The sequence below is a fragment of the Vigna radiata genome, chromosome 11 (assembly GCF_000741045.1).
Source record: "Vigna radiata var. radiata cultivar VC1973A chromosome 11, Vradiata_ver6, whole genome shotgun sequence".
Classification (NCBI taxonomy): domain Eukaryota; kingdom Viridiplantae; phylum Streptophyta; class Magnoliopsida; order Fabales; family Fabaceae; genus Vigna; species Vigna radiata.
In genome coordinates this window covers 10,343,560-10,362,868 of record NC_028361.1, presented here as the reverse complement: position 1 = coordinate 10,362,868, position 19,309 = coordinate 10,343,560, and the positions used below count along the sequence as shown (strand labels likewise).

Here is a 19,309-nt window from a genome sequence, read left to right as displayed (position 1 = left end):
GCGAAATATATGAGGAACTACATCTTTTAGTAATATTCTCTAGTTAACTGTACAAAGGTATGTCATGCATCTAAACCAAATACACCATTCATTCAAAGAATCTACCCTTATCCAAAAAATAGCAAATAAAATCAAAATTTTCTAAACAATTAAAGCTTCCACAAAATCCAAAAGAAAATCAAATATTACCACCATTGAGATCATCCTAGATAAATACACCCTCTAGACAAACACCAAAGTGCATCGCTTTCCAATTTTATTTATCCTTTTTGAAAGATAAATGAACAAACATTCATACCTTAGAGTGAAATGGTGGTAGAGCCTTTAATAGTTCTGCGACGACAAAGAGCGGAAAAACCTTCGATAGCGGTGAGCCTTCAATGACGACGAGCCTTCAACAGCGACGAACCTTCAATGGCAGCGAACCTTCGACGATGGTGGTAGAGCCTTTGACAGTTCAGCGACGGCAGTGTACGGAAAAGCCTTCAACGGTGAGGCGAGCCTTCGACAGCGACAAGGAAGAATCAACGGCGGCAAGGAAGAATCGACGGTGGCAGTGGCAAACCTTCGACAACGAGCCTTTAATAGAGTTTGCCGCCGTTGAGAAAGGAATATAATGGAATGTAAGAGGAAGGGGAGAAAATTGTGACAGAGAAGAAATGACCTAAACTTCAGTTAACCCCAATTAAGAGTTAATTGTATAAGAAGTTCAGTATTTTTAAATTGAATCATTAAACAGTATAATAGGTTTTTAGTAAAAATAGTTTTTAAGTTTTTTAAGTACAAAACAGTACAGAATAACTATAGTTTATAGTTTTTGAGTGAACTGTGCCCAGCCCTAGGTTCTGAATGCAATTGTATTAACTGGTATCAGCTGTCACGTTCCTGGACACACTCCTTCAGAAGTGGTGGAATCAACAAGAACGCAAGCGTCTTTACATGAAATGGAAGAGCAGTTAGAGAAATTGCATTTCTGAGAAGATTGAAGCAAAAATTGGGGAATTGGCAGGTGCTGATATTACATGAATACACTTGAAAGGCATCATTACTGAACTACTCCAAAAAAATCCCGAAGATTCAGAAAAGTTACCATGAGCTAACAATTCAGAATAGACAAAATCACGTTCCAGATGACGTCCACGAATCTGGTTCTGGTAACATTCGTTCACATTCTGCTGCTCCTTATTCATGTGGAACTTGGTTAGATAGAATCTATTCTCCAAGATTCAATGGTGAGAACGTGAATCAATGGATTTGCCAATGCGAAATGTACTTTGCCATTGATTTTACTCCTGAAGAATTTAAGGTACGTCTGGCAGTTGTGCATTTTGAAGTTGTAAAACTTTGCAGCGGCATCAGGCTTTTGTTAAATCTATTTATCATAATCATTGGCCATCTTAGATTGCATATGCGAATTCTTAATGGATAGATTTGGTAAAATTGGGGAAGATCCAATGGTAGAACTGATGGAGGATTTGAGGCAACATTCCACTGTTACGTCCTATCATGAAGAATTTGGTGCCATAATTAATTAATTGGACCGTTCTGAAGAATAGTTGTTTCCTAGGAGGGCTTAAACATGATATTCAGATGATGGTTAGGATGTTTCAGCCCACAAGAGTGATGAAAGCCTTTACCGTTGCAAGGGGCTGACACATTAAATAAAAGACCTAACAAATATGCAGGGAATCAAAAGTACATTATTGATAAAGTTGTTCGGGAGATGTTGGATTCCTGTTTTATACAGAACAGCTGCAATTATTATGCTAGTCCTTATGTGTTAATTGAAAAAAAAGGATGGCTCCTGGAGATTGTGTTGATTATACGTAGCTTAACAAGTGTAGAGTTAAAGCCAGGTTTCCATTTCTTTTGGTAGAAGACTTGATGAATGAATTGAATGGTTCCGTGATTTTGTCCAAAATTGACCTGAGGGCAGATTTCCATCAAGTGAGGATGGATCCGGCAGATATACACAAAACTGCATTCAAGACACAGTGGCCATTATGAATACTTGGTCACATCGTTTGGACTTCTAAATGTTCGTGTAACTTTTCAAAGTTTGATGAATGCTGTTTTCAGGAAATTTCTCGGAAAATTTTTTGTAAGTTTTCTTTGATGATATACTTATTTATAGCACCAGTGAATCTAAACATATATAACATTTGAGCAAGGTGTTGTCAGTCATGAGGGGCAATAATCTGTTTGCCAAGAACTAAATGCTACTTTGAAATGAATAAAGTGGATTATATTGGTAATTTCCTGTAAAAAGAAAATCAGAATCTCTACTGATCCTGAAAAGATTCAGGCTGTCAAAGATTGGCCTTTGCCTCAAAATGTTAAACAACTAAAGGTTTTTTAGGTCTTAGAAACTATAATAGGAGGTTTGTTAAAGGATATGACAGAATAGCAAGGCCATTAACTGATATGCTCAGGAAAGAAAATTTTAGTTGCACTTGGAAGGCTATGGAGTCACTCCAACAGTTGAAAGGGGATTGATATCAGCCCCTGTTCTAGCTCTACCCTATTTCAATAAAACTTCCATAGTATAAGTGGATGCTTCCTGATATGAAATTGGTTCAGTGTCAAAGAAAGAATACCATTGGCTTTCATTAGTAGAATTTTTACTCCACCAAACTCTTTCCACTTATGAAAAGGAACTGATTGGGGGTTTTTTTGCAGTCCAAAAATGGAGACACTACCTACTCATAGACGCTTTGTGAGAAAACTAATCACAGGAGTCTCAAATACATTCTGGATCAGAGTCTTTCCAATGGTTTTTAGCAGAGTTGGTCGAGTTCGTTGACTAGTTAGTTGAGTTAGTATCCTAATAATATTTGTTGGGGCTGAAAGGGGGGATTACTGATGCAATTGTAAAACTTTTCTTCTTTATCTTATTCTCTATCAATAAAGATCCTCCAAACTCTTTCTTGTTCAGAGTTTCCTGTACCTTCTGTGTTCTTGGAATTCATTGGAATTCCTATTACTTGAGTTATCGTACCATAATAGGGATACAACAAGATGAAACCTAGTATCACTCCATTCTACATCATTGCATTCAAACACAAACATCTGTCACCTTTCAGAATTATTGTTTTGCCTGAAAGAATACATTATAAGTTATTCAGTGTAATTCTTAGCTGAAAATAGCATGCAAGTTCTTAGCACACACTTGAAGCACCGTATGATAGGGTCTTAAGGGTTTATATCAGGAAAAAGGGGGGAAAAAACTGAACATAAAATAGAATGGAGGGGGAGTGGTTAGGCAGTTACGTTAGGAGGTTGTTTTAGGAGATAGCTAGGATTTAACTATACAAGGGGAATAAGTTCTGTCAGGGGGAGTTTTGGTATTGTTTGTAGTTGAGACAGGATCTGCATATCCTGTGAGGGAGGAAGACAGGCTTCCTTGAAAATGTTGTACAATTGTTGTGTTTTCTGAAATAAAGAAACAATGTTCTTTGTTGTGTTGCATTTTCTGGAGTTAAACCAGAATTGTATTCCAGGTTTCTGCTCCTAAGAAACCTATAACCATATTTGTTTTGTAACATTTCAGCAGACAACAAAACAAGGCAAAACAAGACAATCATCAACTAAGTTTTCAAAGTATAGCAAATTGCTTCATTTTCTGAATCCATTTTCCAATTATCAACAATCATACCAAAACTCTTTAAACCGTAAACCAACCACATAACAGTAAGCTTCCAAGGGTTACATAAGTCAATCCCAAACATTCAACTTCAGTTAAATTGCAACAGGAATCACAAACTTTGTTTCAAGTTGATGTCAAACCAAGTCAATATTTTCTACTATATACACAGAGAGAGATGCATACCAGTTTGGAAACGTTCTTCCAGAAATGGGGGCTAGGCTTTGCAGTAAAATATGCTCTTTGAAGAGCCAAGTCTTGTTCCTTCGTCCATCCTTTCCTTGTTTCATCNNNATTGNGCTTTCTCTTNTCTCCATTTCNCCNCTTCNTTNTTTCTNCNCCAAAACCCTCNTNACAAACAACACGATTTTCTTCTGTTTTAACTCCAACGATCTCTCTATTTCCAGCCTTCTTTCTTCCCCCACCAGCACTCTCATCCGAAACGACACCATTTCTGACCGTTTCAACTCCAACCCTCTTCCCTTTTACCCCCTTCTTTTTTCCCCCACCAGTCCCTTCATCCGAAATGACACGATTTCCTTGGGTGTTAACTCCATCCCTACTGCCCCTGTTTCTCTCCTTCTTCCTTCGTTGACGACACCCTTCATCCGAAACGCCATGACTATCGTGCGTTTTAATTTCATCCCTCTTCTCCTTTCTCTCTCTCTTTCTTCCTCCACCAAACCCCTCATCCAAAACGACACACTTTTCATTCGTTTCAGCTTCACTGCCCTTCACCCTCGTGCCTTTCACTTTCTTATCGCTTGGCTCGTTGTTGAACCTGGGAGATCGTCGAAGAGATGAAAACTCAACGTCCCCATTATTAAGCCTCCGAGATATTTTCCACCGCAGTGTAGAATCATTGGGTTTCTTTACGGAAACGGTGGCATATTTGTGGTTGGCAGTGGTGTGGTTTAGTTGTGGGAGGAACCTGGGTGACCTTCGTGGGGTGAGGAATTGACTGTCTACATAAGAGTTTTTGTCTGGCATTTTCACAAACACTTGAAGGTGTCGCTTCTACAGTGAACAAAAACTAGATAGCGCATTTTTTGAATTCAAACTCGAACTGAATTGAGGCAATTGCGTCACGCACCCCATGTTTTCTACACCACAAGTATAATGAAATGACAGTCGTACCCTTCGTTCTTCTTCTTTGCCTATGTCTTAGGTATCTTAATATCAATCTAATGGAAGTTACTATAAAACCTAATTTATAAAGCTGAATTTATCTAACAACTTTCCTTGCAGAGAGTAAAAAAAACACAACTTATCTATTTTTATAAATTTTAAATTTCCGTTCATTCTAATAATTTGGAAAGAAAATTACCCTATGGTTAAAAATTCTAATATTGTATCCTATGTTCAAACGCTTTTCCTTTTCCTGTGGTTCTTCCAACCACTTCTCCCCACTCCCTTCTTAGAATTTTTTTTTCTTTCCTTTTTATCGTGGTTACTCGTGCAATCAATATTAAATTTTGTTTGCTTCAATTCCATAATCCTATTTCTTTCACTTTCAATTTTATTTATTGTACTTTTCCTTAAAAAATCATTCTTATAAATTATCATTGATCATCTCGTATTCTATTTTTTTTCTTATTGTCCTAGTATTTGCAGTTTTGTTTGTGTCCTATGTTTTTTGGTAGTGTATTTTCAATTCTTATAAATTTTCCTAGTTTATTTTCTTAAAGAATCATTCTTATAAATTATCACTATCCTTTTTATAGTTTCTTTTCCATACAGGAGTTCTTCTCCATGCATCTCACAGATATCAGACTTTACTTCTAATTTTATCGTGTTCTTTCTTACATCTCACTTCTTCATTTTATTTTTTTTTCATCTGTATCCTTGTCAGAATCTTTGAGTGTTACTTCTTTTAATTGACCTGTTAAATAATTAAAAGCTTACACCACCCATCCCTTTTTCCTCACTGTTAGCATCTCATATTCCTAAACCCTACACCCCTTTTCTCCTCTTGAGTGCTTCTCCTCTCCTCCTCCCTCATTTGCTTCTAGTAGTCTCTTCTTCTCTTTCATTTGTTCGATGTCCAAATTTCTTATGATTTCCTTAAGTTTGTATGTGGTATTTGTATATGATGTTTGTATGTGTTGGGATGCATTTCTGGGCTAGATTGAAGGTCGTAATTGCAGTTGGAAGTGTTGAGAACATGTTGGTAGCGGAAGTACGGTTACATAGCTTGCCACACTTAGAAGTGTGGTTAAGAGCTCGCCAAAATTGGAAACGCAGACAACGGTAGCCTCACTTGGAAGTGCGGTTCATAGCTCGACGCATTTGGAGATGCGGTAGCCGCGAATTACAGTTCATTCTCACTGCAATTCCAGCTGCAATTAAGTGTGCTTTCATTCTTACCGTTGTTTAGTATGTCTTTCCACATTACTCTTCACCCTTCATTAATTTTTAATCTTCAACATGTCTCTAACAAATACAGTCTATGCTTTTTCTTACCAGCAAATATATAGGTTGTACTTGACTCAAGAATATTGTCGTAAGGCAGTGAAAGATGAGTTGGATCGTCTTAAACAAGCTAAAAAGAAAAAGAGGCACTTGCAAAAGGCTCTAGCTACTTCTGCTACCATCATTTCTGAATTGGAGAAAATGAAGTAGAAGAAGAAAGAGGAGCAACAGAGACATGATGAAGAGGGCGCTGCAATTGCTGAAGCGGTGTCTTAGCAAGTTTTACTCGGAGAAGATTCAGATGATACTTGTAAGGTTGCTATATATGAGAGTCGATGCAAGACTTGGAATTATAATCACGAACTTGAGCTCTTCATGGGTAGACCAAGAGCTTGTTTTGCTGATGTAGATGGTGGTGGCACATGGTCTTTCACATGCAGGCTTCTTGAGAAGAATATGTATGAACTGCTACATGAAGAAGTGGGATGGGTATCTACTAGATTCTCTGAAGAAAACCAAAGTCAAAATTGAGAAAAAAAACGAAGAAAGAGAAAGGACATGAACGACACTGTGAAATATACCACCAAGACCAATGGAAATTTAACAGTAAAAAAAATTGAAGAAATGGTAAAGGGGTTAATGTAGGATTTATAGAAACAGGAGTTTAGGATTGGTGGTTATTGGAACATTATTAAGTCATCATTAAACTTAACCAATGAAGGACAAAATTGTAAAATGGGAGGTGTAGGATGAGATAGGTGAGGTAGAGAAACACTCCTTTTATCAATTTTTCATCTTTGTTCCTGTCAGAATGTGCAGAAAGAATCTTTGACTGGTTTGAGATTGTGTTTCCTCTTTAATACATAAATTCTCAACGAAACCCTACACCATTTACGTCTCTTCTATCTCTCATTTTGCCTTTATTCTCGTTTGGCGCATTTCATTCTCACATATCACTCTCGCACTTTCCTTTCTCGTAGTTGTCCCTCCGTTCTCGCAGTTCACCCTTGCGGTAAAGGATTCTCCATCGCGGTTGTCATTCTCCGTGGATCCTCCGTCGTGGGTGGTGGTCAGGCTCTTCCCTGGTGTGTGGTGCTTCTTCCTCTTGTGTTTCGTCTTCGCATGGCTTGGAATTCAGGTTAGTGCTTTTATCCTCAACCTTGTTGCATATTTTGAAGATTGTATGACGGATGGTTGAATGCATAAAATTAGATGAAACTGATTAGTAGATAGTGGTAGATAATATGTATGAGGTATTGTGTTTGGATTTGTAAGGACAATTCTCGGAGGTTTTAACCGCACTCGAACTACAATTAAGAACTCACAGATATCCGAATACTGGTTGAGGATTTACACAATTTGAAATGCTGAGAGGTCTCAACCGGAGTTCGAACTCTGATTGAAGTTATCACGCATTTCGAATTACAGTTATATGTTTTTTTATTTTGTTTTTTTTACATTTTTCTGATTTTTTGTCTTTATTATGTTTAATTTTATTTTGATTTGATTTGTTTTTAATTTTTAATTTTTATTTATATGTTTAAATTTTGATTCTTTTTTATATTATTTGATAATTGATATTTATTTATATACTAAATTTATTTAAAAGTTATATGTTTTAAGTATTTGGTTAATATTTTATATTTATTTTGTTATGTCAGAATAAAATTGTTATCTTTATATTTAATATTTTTATGTTCTTTTTATTTATTTCTTATTTTATTTTAAATTTTTATTGTTTTTTATATTTTATATTTATTTAAATATTATTTTTTACGTAATTATTTTTTGTTATTTTTAACATTTTTATTTGTTTGTTAGTTTTCTTTTTAATTTGTAAGGCTTTATTATACTTGTATTTATTTAGAAAAAACATTAACTAATAAAAAAAATTACAAAAAATATTACAAACTAAATACTAAATAAAAAACAAAAACTTATTAAAAATTCAATACAACTAAACACGTATAAAAATAAACTAATCAAAACAAAATTAATTAACACATAAAAAATAAAATAAAAAATATTCAAAACTAAACAACAAATAAAAAAACATCAATATATTACCAAATAATAAATGTTACATTATAAATATTACCATATAATATATCAATTATTAAATAAATACCAAAAATAACTAAATAATATAAATATTATAAATTAAAAATAAACTCAGAATAATTAAATAATCAAATTAAACAAAATATATAAAAGTAAAATGTAAAAAAGAAAAAAGGATCACTGCATTTCGAGTAATGGCAGAGCCTAAATCGGCATTCGAAATGTGATAGATCCTTAACTAACGTTCGAAATGCAGTTAAGGTTTGTCGGCATTTGTATACCGGTTAAGGTTCTATCCTAAGTCGAAGTTCAGTGGTCTTTAACCGACATTCGAATGTCAGCGAGCCCTTAACTGTATTTCAAACACTGATTAAGGTTGTTCTACGAGCTCAGTACTTATCTCGAATGTCGGCTTCACCACCTTTCTCTTCCCACAAACTACAACACCCACCACCAACGTTCAGGACCACTGCCAACAAGTCGAGACCAACACCAAAACGTCTGGCCACTACTGCACCACAACCACAAAAGCTCTCGCACCAAGCTCACACACAATAACACAACACAAGAACAATTAAGTGTTGAAGAAGGGGGTGCAGAGTTTACAGGTTGTGGGAATCAAACCAACATCATTTACTCATGATCACCGGTGTAAAAGTTCATTAAATGAAGGGTAAAAGAGTCCTATGGGAGGTGCAGGCTAAAATCTGTGAGGTGCAGAGAGAAGAACTCTCCATGTAGTATCTTTTATTTTATCAACTTCTATATCCATTATTATAATTGATATTTAAAAATTTTATTTATAACACTCCTATTTAGGATCGAAATAATATGGTCAGCTCAAATAACATTTTATAAGAATAAACATATTAATCATAGTAATAACATACACTTTGATTATATTGAAGTTTAGGATGATTGATTAAAAGATTAAAGAATAAAATGCATTAGAAAAATCTTAAACTATATAAAAAATGTATTAATTTAAATAAAAATTAATGAAGATGTTATAAATAATATTATTCATTAGACAATTAAGTAATTTTAATATATTCATTTTAGTATATATTATTGTTTTACATTTATATCTAATTTGAGTATTAGAATGTTTTTACAAATATCTCGTGAATTCAAACAGTAAGAAAATTCTATTAGTATACATCTCGATTTTCATAAGTAGATGAAAAAATGCATTCCAAACTTAAAAAAAAAAAAAAAAAAGCAAAAAATCTTTATCGTGGAAACTAATTCTAGGCGTATTTTGGCCTACGATAACAATAATTTTCAATATAGAATTTGTACGAATTTATAAAAGAAAGGTGTATAAAATGTTATCTATACTTTGCATTCAATCACAAATTACATATAATATTAATTCTTAGCATGTAACCAATCAAAAGTAGATATTGTGACGAAATAATATCCTCTTTGTTACTTAAATATAAAAAAAAAAAAAAAAAAAAACCTTAAAGTAGATCATTAATTTATTTGAACTCTTCGATTTGAACTAATAAGCTTTATTGTTGGTATAAGTTGAGTTGTAACTTTTTTTTTTTATTTTTTTGGCTTAAACCCTCCCTTGGTCCTAATATTTGTGTGAAAATCTCAGTTCAGTCCTCAAGTTTTGAACTGTCTCAATTGAGTCATAATTTTTGTAAAAATGCACATATTTTACCCCAACCGTTAACTGATCTCAAACGGCGTTAAGTTTAACTGACGTGGTATGCTTACGTGTTGGCTTAATCCCTTCTTGGTCCTCGTATTTGTGTGAAAATCTCAGTTCGGTCCTCAAGTTTTGAANTGTNTCAATTGGGTCATAATTTTTGTAAAAATGCACACATTTTACCCCAATCGTTAACTGATCTCAAACGGCGTTAAGTTTAGCTGACGTGGTAACCAGAGGACATGCTGGCATGTATTATTTAATTATATGAATTATTTTTTAAAATAAGCAGTGTTTCACGTGACACAATGCCTATTATTTAGTTTATTTGAATTAGGGATTTTATTCATCTCTCTGAGAATCAGGGATTTTACACAGATTATCTCGTCGGCTCAAAAAATAAAGTCACTGAAAAACTCGCGTAACCAGTACAATCAGTCTCACAGTCTTTTCTGCAAATGAACCAACTTGGTAACCTATAGGTTCATCACCAGCCTTTAAGCTATTTATTCCACTGATAGCAGAAGATAATTGTTGCACGGTGAGATCAGTCAGCGATTGGGGTAAAATGTGTGCATTTTTACAAAAATTATGACACAATTAAGACAGTTCAAAACTTGAGGACCGAACTGAGATTTTCACACAAATACGAGGACCAAGAAGGGATTAAGTCAACACGTCAGCTAAACTTAACGCCGTTTGAGATCAGTTAACAGTTGGGGTAAAATTTGTGCATTTTTACAAAAATTATGACCCAATTGAGACAGTTCAAAACTTAAGGACCGAACTGAGATTTTTACACAAATATTAGGACCAAGAGAGGGTTTAAGCCTATTCTTTTTTATGATTTATTACATGTGAGTCTTTTTTCTCTTATATTTATTTTTTAGTCATTTATATGAGTATATATTGATAAATAGTTTTGATTATTTGTTCGTATTTGTGGTTTTGCTAAGTATAAATATGATATTATATGAGTTTGAAAGGGATTTGAATTTCTTTTGGACAAAATTGTCTATCTTTTAAGTAAGAAAGTTAATTACAACATTTTAATATTATAAATATCTTAAAATTTGTAATTACATAATTAAGATGAAATTAATCTATGAGTATTATTGAATTGTCTTTTGTGTTGATTTACCATTCTCCTTCTCACTTAAGTTTCCATCTAACTCAGACAGCTGATTACCACACTCTTAAATTCAATCTCACACCAGGCTCATGTGAGATATTCACTTCCCTATCCTCTATATTTGCAAAGTGTTAAACAACATTATCTCGCATTAACCCCGTTACATTTTAAATAACAACGTTGCGAAATTAGAAAAGGTAATTCTCATTATTGTGTACGTTTGTCAGCAAATAGCATAATGTTTAATTGATGATATAATGCGAATCGAATATATATACATAACAAAGATAGGTTAATAATAAAGCATAATAGACAACCGAATGACAAAAAATTATATGATTAATGTGTAAAGCTGATGTACGAAGCGCATTCATGCAAATTGTTTAATGTTATTGGCTATCCATAAACAAACTAATAGTGCAACATAACCTAATTTTGTTGGTGCTATGCCTCCCACTCTTTTCTTAAACCAACCTCTTTAAGGATCTAATAGGTGGAGTTTGGTACTAAAGGAGCATATATATCGGATTACTATTTTTGTGTGCAGTTTTAATGGAACATTTTTAGAAAATGTGTGTTTTTTTTGTTTGTACTGTTTTTTTTAAACTTTTTTTTATTGTATAATTTTAGCTTCATGAATTTAATTCTCTAACTTTTGAAAATATAAGATTCCAAATCTTTTAAACTTAGATTTATATTTTATCAAAGTTGAAAGACTAATTAATAAGTAAAGTATCGTTTTGAGAGTAGTTGATCAAGGTCAATTATCTTATATACACTAAACTCAAAACAAACTCCAAACTGTTTTACAGTTTTTGTTTCTTTTCTTCTTCAAATTGTTCGATGAAGTTAATTATAAAAAGTGTTTCGACGCTTAATTAAGTATAGATTATCTTTCAGTAAACAGAATCAATTCTTGATAATACAATAAATATAATCACCTACATTCTTACTTTAAATCCATACTTAAAGGTTTCATAATGAGCTATTAATTAACATTAATTTAATCATAGATAAAGAATTAATAAACATACTATACTGATAAACATACTTAATTAGTATATTTAATTAATATTACAAAAATATCAGTCAGTCAATAAATTTTTATTAATGATCCACACAGTTAAGGTTGCCTAGACAGTGATACAATACATTATCAAAATCAAGTTAAACAAAAGATCCCACATGTCAATTATTTTGGTTATTGATTTCAAAATTTTGATTTTAGATTTTGACTTTGTAAAATATTATTGAGCTTAAATCTCAATGTCAAGGAAAATATTAGGAAAAAGGTACCTAGATAAAAAAAAAAAAAACCATTCTACAATATTTAAAATCAACTAATTGCTTTTTAATTAGATTTTTAAATAAAAGATGCTTACAATAAGGCCAACACTTTAGTTATGTGATAAAGTAAAGTGAGGGAAGCAGGAATGATAATGATATTACTTTCCTTATTTGGAGGAGAAAAAAGAACAAGGGACCAATAAAACCTAATAATTATTATATGTTAAGAAAATTATATCATAACAATACTCCAAAAAGCATTACAAATATTATTTTATTACACGTGCAAATTATTATACAGACTTTTTAAATTAGTAGTATTAAACAACAAAATTTGTTTTTTTTAAGTATAATTTATTTATTCTTTAAAAATAATTACACAAATAAATAAAGAAAAATTCTTTTTATTTTTATTTTTTGACTTAAGAATTGTAAGCACAAGGAATAATTTTTTTTTGGAGAAATAATGGAGTTTTTTAAAGCAAAACAAATAGTGGCCATATTTAACTTTTTTTTTTTATTTCTTTTACTTCACGAAAGTAGACGAGAGACAACAATAATTACAATAACATGAATGACATGGGAAGATGGATACACAATGAAATCAAATCACGTAGAAAACAAAATAATGAAAAGTGATTTTTGTGCTATTGCATGATAGATAGAAAAACATAATATATGGGAAAAAGAAAGTGTGTACAACATGGCGGACATATATTAATTATATATATTATTTTGTTAAAATTTTAAAAGTGTTTGAAAAGAATTTGTTTTATCGCACTAATCTTATATATTTGAATCTGTTACTCATTCTTTATGATAGAGTTGTGTTTACTTAAAAATGTACAAATACACCTTGAAAAGTAAATTATCTATAGTCCTAAATCAATCATTGATACATATAAAAATATAATATTTGAACATGCTCTATGATTTATACTTAATTTCTTACAAGGAATTCCAATATATAATTGAAAAGCATTAATCTCTTCATCATAGCATAATGTATATAATGGGGAGAGAATATATTTTGTGCTTAAAAAGAATGCAAATGACCCACTCCATCATCATATATGTATGATACCACCTTTCACAATAAGGCCAAGAAGAAACGACCGAGTTCGGTTTTGTATTCTATTTTTTTTAATCATTTTGTTTGGGGCCCTGGTAATATATAAATGTACTCGCTGCATAATAATGACTCAGCATGGAAAATATGTCTTTACAATATATTAATATATTTTTTATTCAACAAAAAATATATAATAACACTATAGAATTCTAAATGTGAGTTTAAGTTTCATACCGAGTAGAAATGAGAAAGTACAATATCATCAAGATGAAGATCCATTAATTCATTGTCTTAAGATTTTAGATAAAGGGTAATGTTAATCTCTTATGTGGTTAGACTTAGATCTTATTGGTGTTGTATCTCTCCATAAACCCAACAAGTGGTATCAGAGCCAAGTTAGACTTAGACTAGTACAATGATTCCTGTATCAAAAGGATTCCTAACATATCTCATTGGTGTCGTATCTCCCCAAAACCTCTTCTCTCAATAAACCCAACATTAACAATAAAATTTCAAACAGGTGACAATATATGTATAAATTAATATTTTTTATTCAGGTAGGTCTTTTTTAAGAGAAATGATGTGTTAATAAAAAAATTTCCAATAATTTTGCAGAGTTGATGTGACAAATATTTTTTTACAAGCAATTGATATGGAAATGTTAGATTAAAAAACAGAAATTGAAAAAATTGAATGGCTTGAGTTCTTCCTTTGAAATAAAAAAAACCTAGCTTCTGCGAAGCTTGCTTTTTCTTTTTGCATGATCTATTGAGACTCATCATTCTTATGTTTCTTCTTTTTTATTCTTGGTGTGCTTGCCCCACTGAAACTCATCATGCTCATGTTTCTTCATCGTTTTGTTGTGTCTTCAATTAAATGAAGCAAAGGAAAAAACCTAAGAGTACACTAGGAGCAAAAATACTAAAGCGAACCTCCCTTCTATGTGAATTGAAACATCCTCTGCTAGCCCCCCATTGTCATTTGTTTAATTGGCATTCTCATCTCTCATTGCCACACATTTTGTCTATGGTGGCAATTTGGTAGACATTGCAGTATGTTGGTTGAATAAGGTGACTGTTTTGGAAAAAAATTGTTAAACCAAATATGAAACATAAATGAGGAGCAACGTGTGAGTTTTTGTACAGGATTATGAAACTATGGTCCAATCAAGATTTTATGAATAACCAATAGGTTGTACTTCCTATGTACCACAAAGGTCATCACAATTGACAAATATGAACTTAAATTGGTTGAATCAGATGACTATTTTGCTGGAAAAAAAAAAAGAGGCTAAACGAGACATGAAACGTAAGTGGTTCACAATGAACAAATAAGTGGGGAGCAATGTCTTACTTTCTCTACAGGTTTATGAAACTATAATCTCAATCAAGTTTTTATGCACAATCAATTGGTTTTACCTCATATAAGGTCATGACAATTGCCAAATATGAACACAAAGTAGTTGAATATGTGTGTGATTGTATCTTAAATCAAAATAACATTTAAAGGGAAGAAGTGCTTCAAGACTTAAATTTATTTGTTCTAACTTATTAATGTACATTGCTATTTATTTAAATATACAAATGTAGAAGGTAGAACATGTAAAGTTATGCTGTAATGAATTGCTTTTGATGTTTAAATGAAAATTGGTTCCAAGTTGTATATAAAGTTTTAATTTGTCGGTCATTATATGTCATACTTATAAAACTATACAAAAAACTCATATGATGTTCCCCACTTATATGTGCATTGCAAACCACATGTTTCATGTATAATTTGACCTCTCTTTTTCTTCTGTAAAGCATTCACCTTATGCAACTAGTTTTGGTTAATATTTGACAATTAGGATGACCTTTGTGGTAGATATGAGGAAAACCCATTGATTGTTCATAAAACCTTGATTGGATATAGAAGTGATGTTCAGCCATTGATGATCATAAGTACATGGATGTACATGGCCAAGGAAGAATTCTTGTTAAAACTCAATGTGCAGAAACAAATATGGGAGCAAAAGCCAAATAAGTGAGGAGTTCAGTCAAACTTTTTGTGCATGGGGGTCAACTGTGAAAATGACCTTGTTTTTTAATTGAACAAAATATAGAAGTGATGTTCAGCCATTGATGATCACAAGTATGTTGATGTACATGGCCAAGGAAGAATTCTTGTTAAAACTCAATGTGCAGATACAGACTTGGGAGCAAAGGCCAAATAAGTGGGGAGTTTAGGCAAACTTTTTGCACACGGGAGTCAACTGTGAAAATGACATTGTTTTTAATGGAACCAACTTTTTTTAAGACTTATTGGACTTATTGGATATAGAAGTGATGTTCAGCCATTGATGATCGCAAGTATATGGATGTACATGACAAAGGAAGGATTCTTGTTAAAACTCAATGTGCAGAAACATACCTGGTAGCAAAGTCCAAATAAGTGGGGAGTTTAGGGAAACTTTCTGCACACGGGGGTCAACTGTGAAAATGACCTTGTTTTTTAATTGAACCAATTTTTTTTAAGACTTGTTGGACTTATTGGATATAGAACTGATATTCAGCCATTGATGATCACAAGTATATTGATGTACATGGCCAATAAAGAATTCTTATTAAAACTCAATGTGCAGAAACAGACCTGGGAGCAAAGGTCAAATAAACGGGTAGTTTGGGCAAACTTTATGCACACGGGGTCAATCGTGAAAATGACCTTGTTTTTTAGTTGAACCAACTTTTTTTTCAGACTTATTGGACTTATTAAAAATTTTAATTAATAACATTTATTATAAAATAAAAGTATTAATTGTTTAAATTAAAGAGAGGAATCTTTTTTGCATACAAATATATTAAATATTATCTTTATCATTTCAACGACATTAATAATGAATATAAATTTTAAATATAAATTTATTATTATCAAAATCCACTCTGCCAAGCTTCAAAATATTATAATTTAATTAAACTATGAAAGTGTACATCTAAATTTATGAATTAAACTTATGAAAAAAAATAAATTCCTTTAATAAGTCTAATAAGTCTTAAAAAAAAGTTGGTTCCATTAAAAAATAATGTCATTTTCACAATTGATTCCTGTGTGCAAAAAGTTTGCTTAAACTCTTCATTTATTTGACCTTTGCTCCCAAGTCTGTTTCTGCACATTGAGTTTTAACAAAAATTCTTCCTTGGCCATGTATATCCATATACTTGTGATCATCAATGACTGAACATCACTTCTATATCCAATAAGTCCAATAAGTGTTAAAAAAGTTTGTTCAATTAAAAAACAACACCATTAAGTTTTACTACTAAGTTGATTAATCGTAGAAAAACAAGATACAAGGTGTTTTAGGGGAAGCAGATTTGAAAATTGGGAAACCTAAGCGACGAGAAGCATTTGCAAAAAGGAAATCAGAAAAGTGAAAGCGAGAGAGTCGAATTGAAAGATGAAGGGAGAAACAGAGGAGGGAATTGTCGTCGACACGATCCCTTGAACACCGGAAGGAGAGAGAGAAAGAGAGAGGGAGTTTGGTTTAGTTGGATGCGAAGAAGAAGTGTAAGAAGGAAGAAAACAAAAAAAAAAAAAAAACTTCAAACCTCTACAACCCTTTAATTCTGTCTCATTTTCAAATTTTTTTAAACATTTACCACATGGACCAATAAGGGAAGTATACATATCTAGTGTCAAAAATTTGTCAAAAGTGGATATCAAAGTATCATTACCCTTAAACAAATGACAATGGCAAACTTGTAGAAGATGTTTCGATTCACACAAAAGAGGTCTTCTTCACCATGTTTGCTTACGGAAGACTCTAGGTTTTTTTCTTTGCTTAGTTTACCTGAATACACAATAAAACAATAAAAGAATGAAAAATAATATTTTAATATTAATTTTTGATATCATTTTAACACTGCACACATGTCAATAAATAAGTGAATAATGGGTTTCAATAAAGCATGCACACCAATAACAATAATGAAAAAACAGAATAATAATAAATCCTAATGGAGCAAGCAAAATGAAAAAGCAAGCAGGATAAAAACTAAGCTTCTTGATTTCAAGTCGCAACAAAGAATAAAGGAAGAACTCACATAATCGAATATCTTCAATTTTAGTTTTCCAATCTAATGTTTTTCAGGTTAGTAGTTTGAAAAAAAAATTAAAAATCAATTTAGAAATTGTGACATTTAGTTGTCGTAAAATTGTGTTAAATTTTAATATTAATATATTTTTTAACCGTTTCATCTAAACGAGAACGCAACAGTGTTAGACTCGACATATTTTGAATTGAAAGCAAATAATGGATGGGAGATTTCAAAATTTGATGATGAAGAATGGAGTGTGGGCAGAAGACAAGTTGTAGGACGAAACACAGTGACAGAACCACTTGGCCACTAGTGAGAATAGAAAAGGCTAAAATGAAAAAAGGGTCAAGTACTAACAATAATCACGGAAGGTACACATCTGATACTGTCTGCATCTAAAGATAAAAAGAAGTTCCAGAGTAAAATTAAATTAAAATTAGGTCATGAAAAGAAGCCACTGCGAATACTTTCTATCAAACATCATAGTTTTACGACTATCCAAACGGGGACAGTGGCCAACATTCCCCACTTCCTCCAATCCTTTTCTTTTACACGCTTCCTCCTTTTTTTTTATGTTTTTTCTACTACTGAGTTAAGCTTAATTCTTATCAGATCCATATCACCTGTTTTCTTTTGGTGTCATTGCTTCAGCTGCCGTGATTAATGAGACTATAGTACAACCGCACGCACTTGTTTACAAATCGAATCAACTCCTATTCTTGCCAGCTACTCTTTTATCATTTTCAATAAATTGAAAGTTGAAATTTACACACAACTACCATTAAAAGTTTAATCATTTCTGGTTTTCTCATTTATCTTTTAAAGCTGAAAAAGAAAAAAGTTTGCATTTTTCAATTAATGAAACCGGCTTAATCAATTAAGTCACTTAAATTTACTAATTAATCACCACATACAAGAGCAACAGATATACGGAATCAAATGAAGCGGTCACGATCTGGGAATTGACCTGGTACCCACGTTGTTTTTTGTTTTTATCTTGCATCTTCACCAAATGGTGGCAACATCATGCATATATATAAACATATTTACACACAGCACCGACCAACGGTGGTTAACATGGCTTTGTTGGTAATAACTAACAGAAAGGCGCCACCGGCTGCGGCGGTTTGAGGGGCGGGCTGTCGACGGTGACAACAATGGTATCCGGGCGCGAAGGTTGGCGCGGGCAAGGCATGGCTATGAACTTGGGCAGTTCATCCCCAGGCATCAACACTGGCAAGCTCTGACCTTTGTTTTGCTTAACCTGCAATAACAACCAAGAAATTAAAATTAAAATAAAAAGAAAATTATATGTATATATTTTGTGGCATGGTTGGAATGAAAAAAGTTACCATGGAGGGTTGGGATTGGGTGAGGGAGGGTTGAGGGTGTGGATGAGAGAGAGATTGGCGAAAAGAGCGTAGCTTGTCCCAGTGGTAGCAGCAGGAGAACATGCCGCTGAGGCTGAAGATTATGATCAAGAGGAGGGCAGTGCCCAAGGGGAAGCCGAGGGATGGTCGAGATGTGTCGATGTGGGATGGGGAGAGATCTTGGCCCTCCATCGTGTAGAGTCTGTGTTGGTGATGTTGTTGTTTGGAGTAGCAGTGGACCTGATACCATTGAGGTAAGAGGCGAATATTAGAAGAAGATAAATGAAAATGTGAAATGCGTTGCAGAGAGTTATATTATATAGTAGAAAGAGTGAGGTACGGAAGAGATAGATATCTGTGGGTTTGGTTTGGTTTGGTGACCCAGGCGTCACTGACAGCGATGAGCGTTACCAAAAGCTGCTTTATCGTGCTTTTCTTATATATCATTTTATTTTTTATTTTCTTCAAAAAAAAAAAAACTTCTCAAATTTCCCTCCTTTAAATGCAACAAATTTATAATATAGTAATAAATATCTCATACCCCTGCCTTAAATTCAATGACAAGACAACAACTTTATTGCTTCTAATAATTACGA

At 32.8% G+C, this 19,309-nt stretch overlaps 2 protein-coding genes across 2 annotated transcripts in view; both read right to left on the bottom strand.

Moving 5' to 3' along the window:
- Positions 1–4,723, bottom strand: part of LOC106776753 — a 9,541-nt gene extending 4,818 nt beyond the window's left edge. The window contains exon 1 of the mRNA XM_014664223.2: positions 3,830–4,723. Within this exon, the coding sequence (XP_014519709.1) occupies positions 3,830–4,633 (804 nt within the window). The 5' untranslated portion in view covers positions 4,634–4,723. The remainder of the gene's footprint in view (positions 1–3,829) is intronic.
- Positions 4,724–18,291: 13,568 nt separating this feature from the next.
- LOC106777298 (uncharacterized protein At5g65660) lies at positions 18,292–19,008 on the bottom strand. Its single transcript, XM_014664870.2, has 2 exons — positions 18,696–19,008; positions 18,292–18,607 (listed from the first exon to the last, which is right to left on the bottom strand). The coding sequence occupies exons 1-2, from the start codon at positions 18,903–18,905 to the stop codon at positions 18,440–18,442; spliced, it is 378 nt and encodes a 125-aa protein (XP_014520356.1). The 5' UTR covers positions 18,906–19,008; the 3' UTR covers positions 18,292–18,439.
- Positions 19,009–19,309: the final 301 nt, after the last annotated feature.